This window comes from Oncorhynchus gorbuscha, unplaced genomic scaffold (genome assembly GCF_021184085.1).
Source record: "Oncorhynchus gorbuscha isolate QuinsamMale2020 ecotype Even-year unplaced genomic scaffold, OgorEven_v1.0 Un_scaffold_1229, whole genome shotgun sequence".
Taxonomy (NCBI): Eukaryota; Metazoa; Chordata; class Actinopteri; order Salmoniformes; family Salmonidae; genus Oncorhynchus; species Oncorhynchus gorbuscha.
Genome location: NW_025746067.1, coordinates 150,001 through 170,270, shown reverse-complemented (window position 1 = coordinate 170,270; position 20,270 = coordinate 150,001). Strand labels below are relative to the sequence as shown.

At 42.1% G+C, this 20,270-nt stretch overlaps 1 protein-coding gene across 1 annotated transcript in view; it reads right to left on the bottom strand.

The window, feature by feature from the left end:
* Nucleotides 1–3,586: 3,586 nt before the first annotated feature.
* Nucleotides 3,587–20,270, bottom strand: part of LOC124021825 (transmembrane protein 65-like) — a 69,495-nt gene continuing 52,811 nt past the window's right edge. Inside the window, exons 5-7 of the mRNA XM_046336960.1 lie at nucleotides 19,396–19,438; nucleotides 6,350–6,455; nucleotides 3,587–3,759 (exon numbers count right to left, since the gene is read on the bottom strand). Of these exons, the coding sequence (XP_046192916.1) occupies nucleotides 3,607–3,759; nucleotides 6,350–6,455; nucleotides 19,396–19,438 (302 nt within the window). The 3' untranslated portion in view covers nucleotides 3,587–3,606. The remainder of the gene's footprint in view (nucleotides 3,760–6,349; nucleotides 6,456–19,395; nucleotides 19,439–20,270) is intronic.

Here is a 20,270-nt window from a genome sequence, read left to right as displayed (position 1 = left end):
TAGGAACACCCCTCCTCACCTGGTTGTCTAGGTCTTCATTGGTTAGTTAGGAACTCCCCTCCTCACCTGGTTGTCTAGGTCTTCATTGGTTAGTTAGGAACTCCCCTCACCTGGTTGTCTAGGTCCCCTTACCCCTGGTATCCATACAACCCTAGTCTCATGGGACTTCCAAATCTGGTCTCATTGACTGAGTGAAGACGGGGTCTCTGGGGGGTACACTGTCCCAAAACATCTACAAGTGACAAGTAATATAAATCTCTCCCAAGTTACACAGGCTCCCTAGAGTTACTCAAATTCCTCATCTCAAACTCAAACACCAAATCCTCCAAAACAAAGAGATGGATACTCTCAAACACTAAATCCTCCAAAACAAAGAGATGGAAACTCTCAAACTCAAACACTAAATCCTCCAAAACAAAGAGATGGAAACTCTCAAACACTAAATCCTCCAAAACAAAGAGATGGAAACTCTCAAACACCAAATCCTCCAAAACGAAGAGATGGATACTCTCAAACTCAAACACTAAATCCTCCAAAACAAAGAGATGGATACTCTCAAACACTAAATCCTCCAAAACAAAGAGATGGATACTCTCAAACTCAAACACCACATCCTCCAAAACAAAGAGATGGATACTCTCAAACACCAAATCCTCCAAAACAAAGAGATGGATACTCTCAAACACTAAATCCTCCAAAACAAAGAGATGGAAACTCTCAAACACCAAATCCTCCAAAACAAAGAGATGGAAACTCTCAAACACTAAATCCTCCAAAACAAAGAGATGGAAACTCTCAAACACCAAATCCTCCAAAACAAAGAGATGGATACTCTCAAACACCAAATCCTCCAAAACAAAGAGATGGATACTCTCAAACACTAAATCCTCCAAAACAAAGAGATGGAAACTCTCAAACACCACATCCTCCAAAACAAAGCGATGGATACTCTCAAACAATAAATCCTCCAAAACAAAGAGATGGATACTCTCAAACAATAAATCCTCCAAAACAAAGAGATGGAAACTCTCAAACTCAAACACTAAATCCTCCAAAACAAAGAGATGGAAACTCTCAAACTCAAACAATAAATCCTCCAAAACAAAGAGATGGATACTCTCAAACAATAAATCCTCCAAAACAAAGAGATGGATACTCTCAAACTCAAACACTAAATCCTCCAAAACAAAGAGATGGATACTCTCAAACACCACATCCTCCAAAACAAAGAGATGGATACTCTCAAACACCACATCCTCCAAAACAAAGAGATGGATACTCTCAAACACCACGCCCTCCAAAACAAAGAGATGGATACTCTCAAACACTAAATCCTCCAAAACAAAGAGATGGATACTCTCAAACACTAAATCCTCCAAAACAAAGAGATGGATACTCTCAAACACTAAATCCTCCAAAACAAAGAGATGGATACTCTCAAACTCAAACACTAAATCCTCCAAAACAAAGAGATGGATACTCTCAAACACCACATCCTCCAAAACAAAGAGATGGATACTCTCAAACACCACATCCTCCAAAACAAAGAGATGGATACTCTCAAACACCACGCCCTCCAAAACAAAGAGATGGATACTCTCAAACACTAAATCCTCCAAAACAAAGGGATGGATACTCTCAAACACCAAATCCTCCAAAACAAAGAGATGGAAACTCTCAAACACTAAATCCTCCAAAACAAAGAGATGGATACTCTCAAACACCACGCCCTCCAAAACAAAGAGATGGAAACTCTCAAACACCACAGAATGATTTGTGGGTGACTTGAAGTCAGCGTTAGAAGTAGCTGCTAGAAGAAGCGTGTCATGTTTCAGCTCTGTAGTGCAGCTCTCGTGGAAAGTAAGGTGGAATTGTATTTATTTTTTATTTAACCAGGCAAGGCAGTTAAGAAAAAATTCTTATTTTCAATGACGGCCTAGGAACAGTGGGGTTGAACTGCCTTGTTCAGGGGCAGAACGACAGATTTATACCTTGTCAGCTCGGGGGATTTGATCTTGCAACCTTTTGGTTATTAGTCCTACACTCTAACCACTAGACTACCTGCCGCCTCTACACTCTAACCACTAGACTACTAACCACTGACTACCGCCTCTACACTCTAACCACTAGACTACCTGCCGCCTCTACACTCTAACCACTAGGCTACCTGCCGCCCAAATGAAATCCAGTAGGAAGGTCCAACCTCAGTCCACTAACTGAAGACTGAATAGTTTCTGTAAATGTGTTATCTAGCTGTAGCAGCTGGCCTTGTCCTCTTCTCACACGGTCCTTTAATCTAAAGAGACAACAGCCACACAGCATGTTGATTACTTACACCAGATGTTGCAGGAATATCCCCCCGTTGAGAGATATTAAAGTTCAATTGAACTGAATTGAACTGTATTGAGTGTATTGAGTGTATTGAGTGTATTGAGCTGTATTGAGTGTATTGAACTGTATTGAGTGTATTGAACTGTATTGAGTGTATTGAACTGTATTGAGTGTATTGAGTGTATTGAGTGTATTGAACTGTATTGAGTGTATTGAACTGTATTGAGTGTATTGAACTGTATTGAGTGTATTGAACTGTATTGAGTGTATTGAACTGTATTGAGTGTATTGAGTGTATTGAGTGTATTGAACTGTATTGAGTGTATTGAACTGTATTGAGTGTATTGAACTGTATTGAGTGTATTGAGTGTATTTAACTGTATTGAGTGTATTGAGTGTATTGAGTGTATTGAACTGTATTGAGTGTATTGAGTGTATTGAACTGTATTGAGTGTATTGAGTGTATTGAACTGTATTGAGTGTATTGAGTGTATTGAACTGTATTGAGTGTATTGAGTGTATTGAGTGTATTGAGTGTATTGAACTGTATTGAGTGTAGTGAGTGTATTGAACTGTATTGAGTGTATTGAGTGTATTGAGTGTATTGAGTGAATTGAGTGTATTGAACTGTATTGAGTGTAGTGAGTGTATTGAACTGTATTGAGTGTATTGAACTGTATTGAGTGTATTGAGTGTATTGAGTGTATTGAACTGTATTGAGTGTATTGAGTGTATTGAGTGTATTGAGTGTATTGAACTGTATTGAGTGTATTGAGTGTATTGAGTGTATTGAACTGTATTGAGTGTATTGAGTGTATTGAACTGTATTGAGTGTATTGAACTGTATTGAGTGTATTGAACTGTATTGAGTGTATTGAGTGTATTGAGTGTATTGAGTGTATTGAGTGTATTGAACTGTATTGAGTGTATTGAACTGTATTGAGTGTATTGAACTGTATTGAGTGTATTGAACTGTATTGAGTGTATTGAGTGTATTGAGTGTATTGAACTGTATTGAGTGTATTGAACTGTATTGAGTGTATTGAACTGTATTGAGTGTATTGAGTGTATTGAGTCCACCAGAAATCCATCCGTTGTTGTTTTTCTTCATACTGCTGTTTGAACGTTGCAGTAGGAACTATTTAAGACATTGACATCAGTAGTCACGCTTGATTGAGGTTATTCATTATGCAGTAGTTAGGTTGTGAAGTAGCGGTAGTCCAGTTCTCTCTCTCTCTCTCTTCCTGAGAAGGTAAGTCTTTCTGTCAAGTTGTCTCAATTGCTGCTGCTGCTGCTGTCAGTGGAGATGGAGGTCAGTGATCCATCTTTACCCTCCCTTTCCACTGCTTTCTTCTTCGTCTCATCTTTGAAGAAGAGTAGCGGGAACATCCCTAAGATGCAGCCGATGGCAACTCCGAAGGCTTTACCCTGAAGACAAAACAAGAAACAACGTTCCATTACAACTCCGATGGCTTTACCCTGAAGACAAAACAAAACAACGTTCCATTACTACTCCGATGGCTTTACCCTGAAGACAAAACAAGAAACAACGTTCCATTACAACTCCGATGGCTTTACCCTGAAGACAAAACAAAACAAGAAACAACGATCCATTACTACTCTGATGCCTAGTACTAATACTAATACTAACACTATAATAATACTACACTAATACTAATACTATACTAATACTATACTAATACTAATACTATACTAATACTATACTAATACTAACACTAACACTAACACTAATACTAACACCAATACTAATACTATACTAATACTATACTAATACTAATACTGACACTATACTAATACTATACTAATACTAATACTAATACTCTACTAATACTATACTAATACAATACTAATACTATACAAATACTAACACTAATACTAATACTAATACTATACTAATACTATACTAATACTAATCTAATACTAATACTAACACTAATACTAATAATATACTAATACTAATACTATACTAATACTATACTAATACTAACACTGATACGAATACTAACACTATACTAATACTAATACTAACACTAATACTAATCTAATACTAATACTAACACTAATACTAATAATATACTAATACTAATACTATACTAATACTATACTAATACTAATACTAACACTGATACGAATACTAACACTATACTAATACTAATACTAACACTAACACTAATACTAATCTAATACTAATACTAACACTAATACTAATAATATACTAATACTAATACTATACTAATACTATACTAATACTAATACTAACACTGATACGAATACTAACACTATACTAATACTAATACTAACACTAATACTAATACTATACTAATACTAATACTGACACTATACTAATACTATACTAATACTAATACTAATACTCTACTAATACTATACTAATACTATACTAATACTATACAAATACTAATACTAATACTAATACTATACTAATACTATACTAATACTAATCTAATACTAATACTAACACTAATACTAATAATATACTAATACTAATACTATACTAATACTATACTAATACTAACACTAATACTATACTAATACTAGTACTATACTAGTACTAATACTAACACTAATACTAGGGGTCCTGTGTAGCTCAGTTGGTAGAGCATGGCGCTTGTAACGCCAGGGTAGTGGGTACTATCCCGGGACCATACTATACTAAATGTATGTACACATGACTGTAAGTCGCTTTGGATAAAAGCGTCTGCTAAATGGCATATATTATTATTATATTATTACTATACTAGTACTAATACTAACACAAATACTAACACTAATACTAATACTATACTAATACTAACACTAATACTAATACTAACACTAATACTATACTAATACCAATACTTTACTAATACTATACTAATACTAATACTAACACTAGTGCTAATACTAATACTAATACTATACTAATACTAACACTAATACTAACACTATACTAATACTAATACTGTACTAATACTAACACTAATACTAGCACTAATACTAACACTAGTGCTAATACTAATACTAATACTATACTAATACTAACACTAATACTAACACTATACTAATACTAATACTGTACTAATACTAGCACTAATACTAACACTAATACTACTACTAATACTAACACTAATACTACCACTAATAATATACTAATACTAGCACTAATACTAATACTATACTATTACTAATACTAACACTAATACTAACACCAATACTAATACTAGCACTAATACTAATACTAACACTGATACTATACTAATTATAATACTATACGAATACTAACACTAATACTATACTAATACTATACTAATACTAACACTAGTGCTACTACTAATACTAACACAAATACTATACTAATACTAACACTAAAACTAATACTAACACTAATACTAACACTAATACGAATACTAACACTAATACTAACACTAATACTATACTAATACTAATACTAACACTAATACTAATACTATACTAATACTAATACTATACCAGCTACCAGTATGTAACCTACACACAACTCTTGGCCAATAAACTCTGTGAAGGAATGTTTATTTTTTATTAGCCTGACTGCTAGATTCACAAAAAAATACTGTCTTCAGTGAAATGGCTGCACAACCAAAAGCATATTCTGTAGGACATATTCTGTAGGACATATTTTGACTGATTTAGTGCTCTATTCAACCAGATCCACTAAGTAAGCAACACAGAGAGGACTGACAGAGAGAGAGAGAGAGAGAGAGAGAGAGAGAGAGAGAGAGAGAGAGAGAGAGAGAGAGAGAGACATGGACAGGAACAGAGAGACAAGGACAGGGACAGAGAGGGAGGGGGGGAGAGGGAGAGGGAGAGAGAGAGAGAGAGAGAGAGAGAGAGAGAGAGAGAGAGAGAGAGAGAGAGAGAGAGAGAGAGAGAGAGAGAGAGAGAGAGAGAGAGACAGAGAGACAGAGAGACAGAGAGACAGAGACAGTGTGTACGTCCTCTCAGAGATACGACAGAGACTCACACTGTGGGTGCTAACTCTGGTCTGCCACATGTCAGCCTGTTTGGGGTTCAGATCAGGACCCACCAACCCACAACGACAGGCCAGGGCTTCCACGTAACCTGCAAGGCTAACACAGGAAAATACCATGGTTACGTACCTTAACACACAGGAAAATACCATGGTTACGTACCTTAACACACAGGAAAATACCATGGTTACATACCTTAACACACTAGAAAATACCATGGTTACATACCTTAACACACTAGAAAATACCATGGTTACATACCTTAACACACTAGAAAATACCATGGTTACATACCTTAACACACTAGAAAATACCATGGTTACATACCTTAACACACTAGAAAATACCATGGTTACACACCTTAACACACTAGAAAATACCATGGTTACATACCTTAACACACTAGAAAATACCATGGTTACATACATCAATGTATTATCTCTGCACTATCTCTGTATTATCTCTGTACTATCTCTGTACTATCTCTGTACTATCTCTGTATTATCTCTGTACTATCTCTGTATTATCTCTGTATTATCTCGGTACTATATCTGTATTATCTCTGTACTATCTCTGTACTATCTCTGTACTATCTCTGTATTATCTCTGTACTATCTCTGTATTATCTCTGTATTATCTCTGTACTATATCTGTATTATCTCTGTACTATCTCTGTACTATCTCTGCACTATCTCTGCACTATCTCTGTACTATCTCTGCACTATCTCTGTACTATCTCTGTATTATCTCTGTATTATCTCTGTACTATCTCTGTATTATCTCTGTATTATCTCTGTACTATCTCTGTACTATCTCTGTATTATCTCTGTACTATCTCTGTATTATCTCTGTACTATCTCTGTATTATCTCAGTACTATCTCTGTACTATATCTGTATTATCTCTGTATTATCTCAGTACTATCTCTGTATTATCTCTGTACTATCTCTGTATTATCTCTGTACTATCTCTGTACTATCTCTGTATTATCTCTGTACTATCTCTGTATTATCTCTGTACTATCTCTGTACTATCTCTGTATTACTATCTCTGTATTATTATCTCTGTATTACTATCTCTGTATTATCTCTGTACTATCTCTGTACTATCTCTGTATTATCTCTGTATTACTATCTCTGTATTATCTCTGTATTACTATCTCTGTATTATCTCTGTATTATCTCTGTACTATCTCTGTACTATCTCTGTATTATCTATGTACTATCTCTGTACTATCTCTGTACTATCTCTGTACTATCTCTGTACTATCTCTGTATTATCTCTGTATTACTATCTCTGTATTACTATCTCTGTATTACTATCTCTGTATTATCTCTGCACTATCTCTGTACTATCTCTGTATTATCTCTGTACTATCTCTGTACTATCTCTGTATTATCTCTGTATTACTATCTCTGTATTATCTCTGTATTACTATCTCTGTATTACTATCTCTGTATTATTATCTCTGTATTACTATCTCTGTATTATCTCTGTACTATCTCTGTATTATCTCTGTATTACTATCTCTGTATTACTATCTCTGTACTATCTCTGTACTATCTCTGTATTATCTCTGTATTATCTATGTACTATCTCTGTACTATCTCTGTATTATCTCTGTACTATCTCTGTACTATCTCTGTACTATCTCTGTATTACTATCTCTGTATTACTATCTCTGTATTACTATCTCTGTATTATCTCTGCACTATCTCTGTACTATCTCTGTATTATCTCTGTACTATCTCTGTATTATCTCTGTATTACTATCTCTGTATTATCTCTGTATTACTATCTCTGTACTATCTCTGTACTATCTCTGTACTATCTCTGCACTATCTCTGTATTATCTCTGTACTATCTCTGTACTATCTCTGTACTATCTCTGTATTATCTCTGTACTATCTCTGTATTATCTCTGTACTATCCCTGCATTATCTCTGTACTATCTCTACACTATATCTGTACTATCTCTGTATTATCTCTGTACTATCTCTGCACTATCTCTGTACTATCTCTGTATTATCTCTGTACTATCTCTGTATTATCTCTGTATTATCTCTGTACTATCTCTGTACTATCTCTGTATTATCTCTGTACTATCTCTGTATTATCTCTGTATTATCTCAGTACTATATCTGTACTATCTCTGTATTATCTCTGTATTATCTCTGTATTATCTCTGTATTATCTCTGTATTATCTCAGTACTATCTCTGTATTATCTCTGTACTATCTCTGTACTATCTCTGTACTATCTCTGTACTATCTCTGTACTATCTCTGTACTATCTCTGTACTATCTCTGTATTATCTCTGTACTATCTCTGTATTACTAACTCTGTATTATTATCTCTGTATTACTATCTCTGTATTATCTCTGTATTATCTCTGTACTATCTCTGTACTATCTCTGTATTATCTCTGTATTACTATCTCTGTACTATCTCTGTACTATCTCTGTACTATCTCCGTACTATCTCTGTATTATCTCTGTACTATCTCTGTACTATCTCTGTACTATATCTGTACTATCTCTGTATTATCTCTGTATTATCTCAGTACTATCTCTGTATTATCTCTGTACTATCTCTGTATTATCTCTGTACTATCTCTGTACTATCTCTGTACTATCTCTGTATTATCTCTGTACTATCTCTGTACTATATCTGTACTATATCTGTATTATCTCTGTATTATCTCAGTACTATCTCTGTATTATCTCTGTACTATCTCTGTACTATCTCTGTACTATCTCTGTACTATCTCTGTACTATCTCTGTATTATCTCTGTATTACTATCTCTGTACTATCTCTGTACTATCTATGTACTATCTCTGTACTATCTCTGTACTATCTCTGTATTACTATCTCTGTATTACTATCTCTGTATTACTATCTCTGTATTACTATCTCTGTATTACTATCTCTGTATTATCTCTGTACTATCTCTGTACTATCTCTGTATTATCGCTGTATTACTATCTCTGTATTATCTCTGTATTACTATCTCTGTATTATCTCTGTACTATCTCTGCACTATCTCTGTACTATCTCTGTACTATCTCTGTTGACGTAAAACCAGAAGTAATATGATCAGCTGCACGATTAACTTCTGTGTTCATACTGTACGTGTTAGAAATGGAGAGTTCCGGAAAAAAACAAAGTCTCTAACACGAGGCGAAGAAGTTTTAAGCACCGCCTTCTCCCAGTTTCTGATACGTCCAAATAACCAGTGATGAAAGAACCCCCCCCCCCCCCCAAAAAAAAAACCAGAACTGACGCTGCTCAGCTCTCACGCATCACATTCAGTCCTGAAAGATTCCCTCTGTCAACACGCAGAATCTGCCCACGGGAGAACCACGTTATAGACAGCTCTCAAACTATGGTCCTGGGCCCATATTGGGTCCAATTGTTGTGCTCTTTACTTTTTTATTATTCATCTACTGATTCTCTATGGATGAACTTTTCTATTTAACATTATTCTGTATGGTTGAGGAACAGAGGCAGGTAAAGCATTACACTGTCTCTATTACACCTGCTGTGAAAAACTGGGCGTGTGACCAATAAACTAGATTTGATTCAACAAAGATCTCAGAATAAGAGTTCTGGTTCAGGTTCAGCTGCACCCTTCTTTATGAGCTAAAAGAAACTGATCCTAGATCAGCACTCTGGGATTTATGAATACAGGTCCTGAGCTTTAAGGGATCACCAGAGGAAAGATTCCATTCATGGCTGGAGTGATATACTATGGTAATACGAAATTAACATAAATGTTCAATTCAACCAGTAAATATGCACAGCAGAAAACCTTCTGGCACAGACGTCTGTGCATAGAATCATAAAAAAATGGGGAAAAAATGTTTTAAATCATCATTAATCAAAATACATGCTGTTATTCAACACCAGCCCTTCTTGGTCCTGGCCCTCCAATGGTGGAATGAGCTTCCCCTGAAGCTATGACATCAGAGTCCCTGTCCATCTCCCCCTGAAGCTATGACAACAGAGTCCCTGTCCATCTCCCCCTGAAGCTATGACATCAGAGTTCCTGTCCATCTCCCCCTGAAGCTATGACAACAGAGTCCCTGTCCATCTCCCCCTGAAGCTATGACATCAGAGTCCCTGTCCATCTCCCCCTGAAGCTATGACAACAGAGTCCCTGTCCATCTCCCCTGAAGCTATGACAACAGAGTCCCTGTCCATCTCCCCTGAAGCTATGACAACAGAGTCCCTGTCCATCTCCCCTGAAGCTATGACAACAGAGTCCCTGTCCATCTCCCCCTGAAGCTATGACAACAGAGTCCTTGTCCATCTCCCCTGAAGCTATGACAACAGAGTCCCTGTCCATCTCCCTCCCTGAAGCTATGACAACAGAGTCCCTGTCCATCTCCCCCTGAAGCTATGACAACAGAGTCCCTGTCCATCTCCCCTGAAGCTATGACAACAGAGTCCCTGTCCATCTCCCCTGAAGCTATGACAACAGAGTCCCTGTCCATCTCCCCCTGAAGCTATGACAACAGAGTCCCTGTCCATCTCCCCCCTGAAGCTATGACAACAGAGTCCCTGTCCATCTCCCCCCTGAAGCTATGACAACAGAGTCCCTGTCCATCTCCCCCTGAAGCTATGACAACAGAGTCCCTGTCCATCTCCCCCTGAAGCTATGACAACAGAGTCCCTGTCCATCTCCCCCCTGAAGCTATGACAACAGAGTCCCTGTCCATCTCCCCCTGAAGCTATGACATCAGAGTCCCTGTCCATCTCCCCCTGAAGCTATGACAACAGAGTCCCTGTCCATCTCCCCCCTGAAGCTATGACAACAGAGTCCCTGTCCATCTCCCCCTGAAGCTATGACAACAGAGTCCCTGTCCATCTCCCCCCTGAAGCTATGACAACAGAGTCCCTGTCCATCTTCCCCCTGAAGCTATGACAACAGAGTCCCTGTCCATCCCCCCTGAAGCTATGACAACAGAGTCCCTGTCCATCTCCCCCTGAAGCTATGACAACAGAGTCCCTGTCCATCTCCCCCTGAAGCTATGACAACAGAGTCCCTGTCCATCTCCCCCCTGAAGCTATGACAACAGAGTCCCTGTCCATCTCCCCCTGAAGCTATGACAACAGAGTCCCTGTCCATCTCCCCCTGAAGCTATGACAACAGAGTCCCTGTCCATCTCCCCCTGAAGCTATGACAACAGAGTCCCTGTCCATCTCCCCCTGAAGCTATGACAACAGAGTCCCTGTCCATCTCCCCCTGAAGCTATGACAACAGAGTCCCTGTCCATCTCCCCCTGAAGTTATGACAACAGAGTCCCTGTCCATCTCCCCTGAAGCTATGACAACAGAGTCCCTGTCCATCTCCCCCTGAAGCTATGACAACAGAGTCCCTGTCCATCTCCCCCTGAAGCTATGACATCAGAGTCCCTGTCCATCTCCCCCTGAAGCTATGACAACAGAGTCCCTGTCCATCTCCCCCTGAAGCTATGACAACAGAGTCCCTGTCCATCTCCCCCATGAAGCTATGACAACAGAGTCCCTGTCCATCTCCCCCCTGAAGCTATGACAACAGAGTCCCTGTCCATCTCCCCCCTGAAGCTATGACAACAGAGTCCCTGTCCATCTCCCCCTGAAGCTATGACAACAGAGTCCCTGTCCATCTCCCCCTGAAGCTATGACAACAGAGTCCCTGTCCATCTCCCCCCTGAAGCTATGACAACAGAGTCCCTGTCCATCTCCCCCTGAAGCTATGACAACGGAGTCCCTGTCCATCTCCCCCCTGAAGCTATGACAACAGAGTCCCTGTCCATCTCCCCTGAAGCTATGACAACAGAGTCCCTGTCCATCTCCCCTGAAGCTATGACAACAGAGTCCCTGTCCATCTCCCCCTGAAGCTATGACAACGGAGTCCCTGTCCATCTCCCCCTGAAGCTATGACAACAGAGTCCCTGTCCATCTCCCCCTGAAGCTATGACAACGGAGTCCCTGTCCATCTCCCCCTGAAGCTATGACAACAGAGTCCCTGTCCATCTCCCCCTGAAGCTATGACAACAGAGTCCCTGTCCATCTTCCCCCTGAAGCTATGACAACGGAGTCCCTGTCCATCTTCCCCTGAAGCTATGACAACAGAGTCCCTGACCACCCCCCCCTGAAGCTATGACAACAGAGTCCCTGTCCATCTCCCCCTGAAGCTATGACAACAGAGTCCCTGTCCATCTCCCCCCCCTGAAGCTATGACAACAGAGTCCCTGTCCATCTCCCCCCCTGAAGCTATGACAACAGAGTCCCTATCCATCAGGGAATGATGCTCTAGTGTGTTGGGACAGATACTGCTATAACAGGGAATGATGCTCTAGTGTGTTGGGACAGATACTGCTATAACAGGGAATGATGCTCTAGTGTGTTGGGACAGATACTGCTATAACAGGGAATGATGCTCTAGTGTGTTGGGACAGATACTGCTATAACAGGGAATGATGCTCTAGTGTGTTGGGACAGATACTGCTATAACAGGGAATGATGCTCTAGTGTGTTGGGACAGATACTGCTATAACAGGGAATGGTGCTCTAGTCCGCAGGCCTGGGCAACTCCAGTTCCCGGGGACCTGATTGGTCCAAGCAAACACAACTGATTTAAACTAATTACATTCTAAACTGAAGATCAGAATGAGTTGATTATTGGAGTCAGGTGTGTTAGCTGGAACAAAGTGTGACACCAATCAGGACCATAGTTTCCCATGGCCTGCGTGTGTTAACCTCCATGCCAGTAGAGGGCAGAGCTGAGTAGGTGTTACCTGGATAAACACTGGGGACAATGAGGACAAGCTGTAAGTCAGAGTGACCTCTTCATACTCTACTGTTCAACGTCTTCAAAACGTGTCAACATCCAGAACAGTAGAAACATACAGTAAACCAAGGCCTGCCACCAAAATGACGAAATGTACTGAAAGGTACCTGAGGGTAACTTTAAACATTTCACTGAATGATGAGATGTGTTCATAGTGTGCAAACCAAGCTAAAAGACGAGAGGCTGGAGCCCCAGGTCAAACCAAGCTCACAGAGGAGAGGCTGGAGCCCCAGGTCAAACCAAGCTCACAGAGGAGAGGCTGGAGCCCCAGGTCAAACCAAGCTAACAGACGAGAGGCTGGAGCCCCAGGTCAAACCAAGCTAACAGAGGAGAGGCTGGAGCCCCAGGTCAAACCAAGCTAACAGAGGAGAGGCTGTGGAGCCCCAGGTCAAACCAAGCTCACAGAGGAGAGGCTGGAGCCCCAGGTCAAACCAAGCTAACAGACGAGAGGCTGGAGCCCCAGGTCAAACCAAGCTCACAGAGGAGAGGCTGGAGCCCCAGGTCAAACCAAGATAACAGACGAGAGGCTGGAGCCCCAGGTCAAACCAAGCTAACAGAGGAGAGGCTGGAGCCCCAGGTCAAACCAAGCTAACAGACGAGAGGCTGGAGCCCCAGGTCAAACCAAGCTAACAGAGGAGAGACTGGAGCCCCAGGTCAAACCAAGCTCACAGAGGAGAGGCTGGAGCCCCAGGTCAAACCAAGCTAACAGAGGAGAGGCTGGAGCCCCAGGTCAAACCAAGCTCACAGAGGAGAGGCTGGAGCCCCAGGTCAAACCAAGCTAACAGAGCAGAGACTGGAGCCCCAGGTCAAACCAAGCTAACAGAGGAGAGGCTGGAGCCCCAGGTCAAATCAAGCTAACAGAGCAGAGACTGGAGCCCCAGGTCAAACCAAGCTAACAGAGGAGAGGCTGGAGCCCCAGGTCAAATCAAGCTAACAGAGCAGAGACTGGAGCCCCAGGTCAAATCAAGCTAACAGAGCAGAGACTGGAGCCACGGCCACAGCAGCTGACTGCTGTTAAATGACTCGTACATCAAATTACAGACGTTCAGAAAGAGACAGCAGCAGATGACACAACATCTGGGAAATCACACATCTACAAGCAGACATCTACAATCCTCTCTGTCACCAGTCATAGAAAAAGGACTGCAGAGAATACAAAACAAATACTTTATTCTAAAATTCACCATAATGCTGACAACAGGGCCAATAGGAAACATTTAGTTACAGTTCGCTTAGCTCTAGACTGGTCCCAGGTCTGTTGTAGACTGGTCCCAGATCTGTTCTAGCCTGGTCCCAGGTCTGTTGTAGACTGGTCCCAGCTCTGTTTTAGCCTGGTCCCAGCTCTGTTTTAGCCTGGTCCCAGATCTGTTGTAGACTGGTCCCAGATCTGTTGTAGCCTGGACCCAGATCTGCTCTAGCCTGGTCCCAGATCTGTTGTAGCCTGGTCCCAGATCTGTTGTAGACTGGTCCCAGATCTGTTGTAGCCTGGACCCAGATCTGCTCTAGCCTGGTCCCAGATCTGTTGTAGACTGGTCCCAGGTCAGTTTTCTTTGTGTTTTTTTAACCCCTTTTCTCCAATTGGTAGTTACAGTCTCGTCTCATCGCTGCAACTCCCGTAGGGACTCGGGAGAGGCGAAGTTCGAGAGCTGTGCTTCCTCTCAAACACAACCCAACCAAACCGCACTGCTTCTTGACACAATGCCCACTTAACCCGGAAGCCAGCCGCACCAATGACTAACTGGCAATAAGTCATGATTACTTCCTGTACAAAACCACATGGGTAAAACAGGAACAATGACAGGACATTAGCTCAAGCACTCACGCAGCAACTGGTGAAAGGAACTACCTTTGGCCGTCGCTGTCGAACAGATTCTGTTACAGTCGTTTTAACATTAGTCTGTGATGATGTTGGAGGCTCTCGCACAAAGACATTGACAATCAGGCAGGGCATAGGAGATGTTGCTCCCACTGTTACTATTACAACGTACCCTAACCAGAAGGTGTGGATAGATGGCGCCATTAGCGCAAAACTGAAAGCGCGAACCACCGCATTTAACCATGGAGAGACAACCAGGAACATGGCCGAATACAAACAGTGTACGTATACCCTCTGCAAGGCAATCAAACAAGTGAAACGTCAGTATAGGGACAAAGTGGAGTCGCAATTCAGACAAGAGACGTATGTGGCAGGGTCTACAGGCAATCAAGAACTACATAAAGAAAACCAGCCATGTCACGGACACTGACGTCACGCTTCCAGACAAACTAAACACCTTCTTCGCTCGCTTTGAGGATAATACAGTGCCACCGACGCGGCCCGCTACCAAGGACTGCACCCCCCCACCTCCTACTCCATGGCCGACGTGAGTAAGACATTTAAGCGTGTTAACCCTCGCAAGGCTGCCGGCCCAGACGGCATGCCTAGCCGCGTCCTCAGAGCATGCGCAGACCAGCTGGCTGGTGTGTTTACGGACATATTCAATTTCTCCCTATCCCAGTCTGCTGTCCCCACATGCTTCAAGAGGAACACCATTGTTCGTGAACCCAAGAAGGAAAAGGTAACTGAACTGAATGACTATCGCCCCGTAGCACTCAGATCTGTCATCATGAAGTGCTTTGAGAGGCTAATTAAGGATCATATCACTTCCAACTTACCTATCACCCTAGACCCACTGCAATTTGCATGCCGCCCCAATAGGTCCTCAGACGATGCAATCGCCATCACACTGTGCACTGCCCTATCCCATCTGGACAAGAGGAACACCTATGTAAGACAACATAGAACACTCAAGTTCAGCATTAAGCTTGAGGCCCTGGGTCTCAACCTCGCCCTGTGCGATCCTGGACTTCCTGACGGGTTATGGACTTCCTGACGGGCCACCCCCAGGTGGTGAAGGTAGGAAACAACATCTCCACTGATCCCACAAGGGTGCGTGCTCAGCCCCCTCCTGTACTCCCTGTTCACCCATGACTGCGTGGCCATGCACACTTCCAACTCGATCATCAAGTTTGCAGACGACACAACACTAGTGGGCTTGATCACCAACAACGACAAGACAAGAGTATGTGTCAGGAAAACAACCTCACACTCAACGTCAACAAAACAAAGGAGATGATCGTGGACTTCAGGAAACAGCAGAGGGAGCACCAACAAAGGGTATATAACAAAGTATTGAGATAAACGTTTGTTATTGAGCAAATACTTATTTTCCACCATAATTTGCAAATAAATTCATTTAAAATCCTACAATGTGATTTTCTGGATTTTTTTTCTCATTTTGTCTGTCATAGTTACATTTAACATTTACATTTAAGTCATTTAGCAGACGCTCTTATCCAGAGCGACTTACAAATTGAAGTGTACCTAAAATGGAAATTACAGGGCTCTCTTAACCTCTCTCCAGGTTCATCCTGACAGGTTAGAGGACATCATTAACCTCTCTCCAGTTTCATCCTGACAGGTTAGAGGGCATCATTAACCTCTCTCCAGTTTCATCCTGACAGGTTAGAGGACATCATTAACCTCTCTCCAGTTTCATCCTGACAGGTTAGAGGACATCATTAACCTCTCTCCAGTTTCATCCTGACAGGTTAGAGGGCATCATTAACCTCTCTCCAGTTTCATCCTGACAGGTTAGAGGACATCATTAACCTCTCTCCAGGTTCATCCTGACAGGTTAGAGGACATCATTAACCTCTCTCCAGGTTCATCCTGACAGGTTAGAGGACATCATTAACCTCTCTCCAGTTTCATCCTGACAGGTTAGAGGACATCATTAACCTCTCTCCAGTTTCAGCCTGACAGGTTAGAGGACATCATTAACCTCTCTCCAGTTTCATCCTGACAGGTTAGAGGGCATCATTAACCTCTCTCCAGTTTCATCCTGACAGGTTAGAGGACATCATTAACCTCTCTCCAGTTTCATCCTGACAGGTTAGAGGACATCATTAACCTCTCTCCAGTTTCATCCTGACAGGTTAGAGGACATCATTAACCTCTCTCCAGTTTCATCCTGACAGGTTAGAGGACATCATTAACCTCTCTCCAGTTTCATCCTGACAGGTTAGAGGACATCATTAACCTCTCTCCAGTTTCATCCTGACAGGTTAGAGGACATCATTAACCTCTCTCCAGTTTCATCCTGACAGGTTAGAGGACATCATTAACCTCTCTCCAGTTTCATCCTGACAGGTTAGAGGGCATCATTAACCTCTCTCCAGTTTCATCCTGACAGGTTAGAGGGCATCATTAACCCCTCTCCAGTTTCATCCTGACAGGTTAGAGGACATCATTAACCTCTCTCCAGTTTCATCCTGACAGGTTAGAGGACATCATTAACCTCTCTCCAGTTTCATCCTGACAGGTTAGAGGACATCATTAACCTCTCTCCAGTTTCATCCTGACAGGTTAGAGGGCATCATTAACCTCTCTCCAGTTTCATCCTGACAGGTTAGAGGACATCATTAACCTCTCTCCAGTTTCAGCCTGACAGGTTAGAGGACATCAATAACCTCTCTCCAGTTTCATCCTGACAGGTTAGAGGGCATCATTAACCTCTCTCCAGTTTCAGCCTGACAGGTTAGAGGACATCATTAACCTCTCTCCAGTTTCATCCTGACAGGTTAGAGGACATCATTAACCTCTCTCCAGTTTCAGCAATCTTCCTATGGCGGCTACAATAGGATGCTAACAGGGACTGTAGCAATCTTCCTATAGCGGCTACAATAGGACGCTAACAGGGACTGTAGCAATCTCCCTATAGCGGCTACAATAGGATGCTAACAGGGACTGTAGCAATCTTCCTATAGCGGCTACAATAGGATGCTAACAGGGACTGTAGCAATCTTCCTATAGCAGCCACAATAGGATGTTAACAGGGACTGTAGCAATCTTCCTATAGCGACTACAAAAGGATGCTAACAGGGACTGTAGCAATCTTCCTATGGCGACTACAATAGGATGCTAACAGGGACTGTAGCAATCTTCCTATAGCGGCTACAATAGGATGCTAACAGGGACTGTAGCAATCTTCCTATAGCAGCCACAATAGGATGTTAACAGGGACTGTAGCAATCTTCCTATAGCGACTACAATAGGATGCTAACAGGGACTGTAGCAATCTTCCTATAGCGACTACAAAAGGATGCTAACAGGGACTGTAGCAATCTTCCTATGGCGACTACAATAGGATGCTAACAGGGACTGTAGCAATCTTCCTATAGCAGCTACAATAGGATGCTAACAGGGACTGTAGCAATCTTCCTATAGCGACTACAAAAGGATGCTAACAGGGACTGTAGCAATCTTCCTATGGCGACTACAATAGGATGCTAAAAGGGACTGGGGCAATCTTCCTATAGCGTCTACAATAGGATGCTAACAGGGACTGTAGCAATCTTCCTATAGCGACTACAATAGGATGCTAACAGGGACTGTAGCAATCTTCCTATAGCGGCTACAATAGGACGCTAACAGGGACTGTAGCAATCTTCCTATAGCGACTACAATAGGACGCTAACAGGGACTGTAGCAATCTTCATATAGCGGCTACAATAGGACGCTAACAGGGACTGTAGCAATCTTCCTATAGCGACTACAATAGGATGCTAACAGGGACTGTAGCAATCTTCCTATAGCGACTACAATAGGATGCTAACAGGGACTGTAGCAATCTTCCTATAGCGGCTACAATAGGACGCTAACAGGGACTGTAGCAATCTTCCTATAGCGACTACAATAGGATGCTAACAGGGACTGTAGCAATCTTCCTATGGCGACTACAATTGGATGCAAACAGGGACTGTAGCAATCTTCCTACAGCGACTACAATAGGATGTTAACAGGGGACTGTAGCAATCTTCCTATGGCGACTACAATAGGATGCTAACAGGGACTGTAGCAATCTTCCTATGGCGACTACAATAGGATGCTAACAGGGACTGTAGCAATCTTCCTATAGCGGCTACAATAGGATGTTAACAGGGGACTGTAGCAATTTTCATATGGCGACTACAATAGGATGCTAACAGGGACTGTAGCAATTTTCATATGGCGACTACAATAGGATGCTAAGAGGGACTGTACACAGTGTGACTACAACAGGACTCCACCAGGGACTGAACACAGTGTGACTACAACAGGACTCCACCAGGGACTGTATCAGCCCTAACAGACGATTGGTTTGATCGGCCTTTTCTTACCCGAGTCCAGCCAGGTCCGACACAAGGTTCCCCAGGGCAGCAGCTGCAGAGAGAGGAGAGAGGGAGGTCATGGTTCTGCCAGGGTGAAGGACTGGTTGATGACATCAAGAGGTTAAAGGTCGTTGTATGCTCCAATGAGATCCATTGAAACACAAAACACGGTGTAGAGTTGGGAGTTGTCGTATATGGAGTTATTTCTACCTATGCTCCTGGAACAACACAAGGTGTGCGAACCGACCAACCCTCTTTTCACACCTGACTGGGAGCTTTGTAAGAGGGAGGCTGTGCTGGAACGGACAGGAGTGGAGCAGGCTGTCTCTGACTCGTCATTAGACAGTAGCTGTGTCTCTGACTCGTCATTAGACAGTAGGCTGTGTCTCTGACTCGTCATTAGACAGCAGGCTGTGTCTCTGACTCCTCATTAGACAGCAGGCTGTGTCTCTGACTCGTCATTAGATGGTAGCTGTGTCTCTGACTCGTCATTAGACAGTAGCTGTGTCTCTGACTCCTCATTAGATGGTAGCTGTGTCTCTGACTCATCATTAGATGGTAGCTGTGTCTCTGATTCGTCATTAGACAGCAGGTTGTGTCTCTGACTCGTCATTGGACAGCAGGCTGTGTCTCTGACTCCTCATTAGACAGCAGGCTGTGTCTCTGACTCGTCATTGGACAGCAGGCTGTGTCTCTGACTCGTCATTAGACAGCAGGCTGTGTCTCTGACTCGTCATTAGACAGCAGGCTGTGTCTCTGACTCGTCATTGGACAGCAGGCTGTGTCTCTGACTCCTCATTAGACAGCAGGCTGTGTCTCTGACTCATCATTGGACAGCAGGCTGTGTCTCTGACTCGTCATTAGACAGCAGGCTGTGTCTCTGA